The 3,076-nt window shown below is 33.5% G+C and overlaps 1 protein-coding gene across 1 annotated transcript; it reads left to right on the plus strand.

The window, feature by feature from the left end:
• Nucleotides 1-302: 302 nt before the first annotated feature.
• LOC107852725 lies at nucleotides 303-3,028 on the plus strand (the record flags this gene model as incomplete). Its single annotated transcript, XM_047404044.1, is given in 6 exon segments — nucleotides 303-404; nucleotides 1,240-1,299; nucleotides 1,435-1,499; nucleotides 2,333-2,430; nucleotides 2,589-2,640; nucleotides 2,927-3,028. Coding segments are annotated over 6 exon segments (479 nt in total), but the record flags the coding sequence as incomplete, so codon positions are not given.
• Nucleotides 3,029-3,076: the final 48 nt, after the last annotated feature.

Here is a 3,076-nt window from a genome sequence, read left to right on the forward strand (position 1 = left end):
GGTTGCAAGGTTATTGTGGAAGCTGGGAAGTTTACATCAGAATTACTTGTCACGTTTCGCTTTTCGAGAGTCAAATTGCATGAATTTTGACTAACGCTTTAATATATATGTTTTTTCATCATATTAATATGAGAATGATCGTAACTTATAGCATTTTTCGTATAGTTTTTGAATAGTGCGAGCTTCGTAGTTTAGTCAGATTGACTTTATCCAAGCAAAACGTGACGAGTAAAAGTAGATAGAGGGAGTAATTTTCTCATAAAATCTCTAATTTTCATTTTTTGTTTGTTTGTAATTGTAAGGAAATTGCGAGGTTGTTGTGGAAGCTGGGAAGTTTACATCAGAATTAAAGGAAAATAGTCTCAAAATCTCTTTGTCAAAGAATGTCAAAGTCAAAATCTCTGGTAATATTCTATTTTTTTTTGTTGCTGTTTACATTTGGTGATAAATCTGTGGTTTATACTCCCTTTGTCGCATTTTATGTGGCACAGTTTAGCTTGACATGGTATTTAAGAAAAAAAGGTACTAATACTTTTGAAATTTGTGGTATTTGTGTGGTTGTAAATCATTTTATTAAAGTTAAAAATGGAATTTTAAAGTTATACTGTTTCTAGATATAGCAAGTTGACGTTCTTTTTTGGGACGGACTGCAAACAAAGTGTGACACATAAAGTGGGATGGAGGGAATAGTACTTTTACGATGTATATGAAAAATTTGATGTGTTGAATCGTTTTAGTACCCCCTCTATCCCAATTAAGGTGTCTTAGTTTGATTTGTCACGAAGTTTAAGAAATAAAGGTACACTTTTGAATCTTGTGTTCTTAAATTAAAGATGTTTATAGTCTTTTAAATGTCATGGTCTTTAACTTGCCATGTATTCATTCTGTTTCATATTACTTGGCTTTTGTTTACTTGACACACTCGTTAGTTTTACTAAGTTAACCTTATCAATGATGCTTTGGAACTCTATATTTGACTATTACAATGTTCTTGATTTCATAAATTGGATAAGTAAATTGGAACAACTATTTTTGGTATATGAGCCAAGTAAAATGAAACAGATAAAGTAGAATGTTGGAATCGGAGAACTTACTAAATATAGAAAGAGACACTGATTTTGGGACAAACTAAAAAAGAAAGCAAGAAATTTAAGAATGGAGGGAGTATTTGTTTTGGGACTGAGGGAGTATTATTGGTCATATTATAAAGTGGTTTACTTTTTGTTTATGTGTTTGTAGTTGTGGATGATGGGAAATGTTCAAAGGAATGCAAAAGCCGTATTGAGTATGAGGAAAATGGTATGTAGTATTGAAATTTTTCCCCTTTTGGATGTATTTCTCTTTTTTTCTTGTTTCATTTTATTGAATGTGTTGTGTCTAGATTCTCTTGATTAGTGAAATGACCAATTTTTGTTATGGGGTTGTGGTGATTAGGAAATTATTGCTTCGTTCTCTTTAATCCCAAAGATGATGATGGAAAAACCAAGTCTTTACTACAGGTAATTCCTTTTCTTTATGTGTGTGTATGCCTATGCTTGTTTATAGGTACTTTGAGTGCGGTGTGTATATTCAACTCAATCAAACTTGCCTTAGAGCCAAACTAGTTCATGACAATTATATGAGTTCTTTGTATTCATTATGCTTTGATTCATCCATCACATTTAGACTTCTGTCGCATATATGTATAGTTTAGTTCAGCATATGGATGGTTCCTTTATCTTAGTTCTTGGACACAACTTTTCTCAAGAGTATTGCTCTTGTGCTTGGAACTTGCTGAAGAAATGAAAAAAAATGAAATGGTAATTTGATAAGAAGAAGTAAAAGAAATTGGTTGGCATTTTATTTACAGCATCACACAAATTTGGTGGAACCATTCTCCAAAGTAAATGATCTTTTTGGTTAATATTAGCTATATTTTTTCTGAAGATACCTTCCTGCTTGTCTCTGTCAGTACTCGACAAAGTTCTGCCAGAAAATGGTGCCTGACTTAAGTGTGGTTTGGTCCATGATTCAATATGTTTGTGTGGAGTATCAACCAATAGATGCATTGAATATTAGGTTAAAACTTGAACATAGATGATAGGGGAAATTCGTTACTTCTGTGCCCTTTCTATGTTCATTGGTTGACAAAAATCAGAACATAGCAAATTATGTTAGTCGTGTTGCTCATGTGTTGTATGCCAACTGAAGGCTATGTTTTCTTGCCCTGTTACTTGTTTGTGCTTATCTTTTACCCAGTTTGATAGTTGTGGACGAATTGGCCGTACTAATTGTTTACACTAAGCTGTTTCCTTGTATAGTCCTCACTCGTTTATTGTCTATGCTGTGGCAGGACGTATTGAACATTTATTCAAAAGAACTTCCGGACATGAATTATGCTGCAAACACAGGAAAAGAGTCACAGTTCCTTGAAAGATGTGTATTGAACGGGTATAAGCATGTAGTTTATATGTTATTTACACGCTCTTTTAGTACAATCCTGCATTGTTGCTACCATTTTTTCAATAAGAAATATTATAGCCTGCTGGATTTCACAAAATTTTCAGATGGATGAGAATCTGCATTTTGAATGTTGATTGCTTTTGCAGGAAGTATTGCACGTTAGTTCTGAAAACCAAGGAAGGCGTAGAACCTGGGGAGGTATACTCTAAAGCATTACTGCACTTCTATTTATTATGTGCTAGATGGGATAAATGGAATGAAAAAATATTCCATCCTCAAGGTCATCGAGCTTGATGGCATGCATATAGATGATTTGTATGGATAAAAGTACTACTTAACTGTACAAGTTGTGTTCTTGCAAAGATTTGCTGGTTTTATACTATAGTCTGCATGTTATATCAATTGTCATGATTGACTACATGTTGCCTTAACTGAAATTCTGCTCTAATCCTTTTTTCTTTTTTGCTTTTCATTATGTCAAAAGGTCATTGCAGCGATCACTTATCAAATAATCCCGGCTGATACGCAATTTGCTGAGGTTCCTCTTGCAGCTGTTAAATCGGTTTACCAGCACAAGGTCCTCTAGTTTTTGTATGAATTTTATGTTGATTTGTGATTGTCGTTTTGATTCACA

The sequence above is a fragment of the Capsicum annuum genome, unplaced genomic scaffold (genome assembly GCF_002878395.1).
Source record: "Capsicum annuum cultivar UCD-10X-F1 unplaced genomic scaffold, UCD10Xv1.1 ctg51380, whole genome shotgun sequence".
NCBI classification, from domain to species: Eukaryota; Viridiplantae; Streptophyta; class Magnoliopsida; order Solanales; family Solanaceae; genus Capsicum; species Capsicum annuum.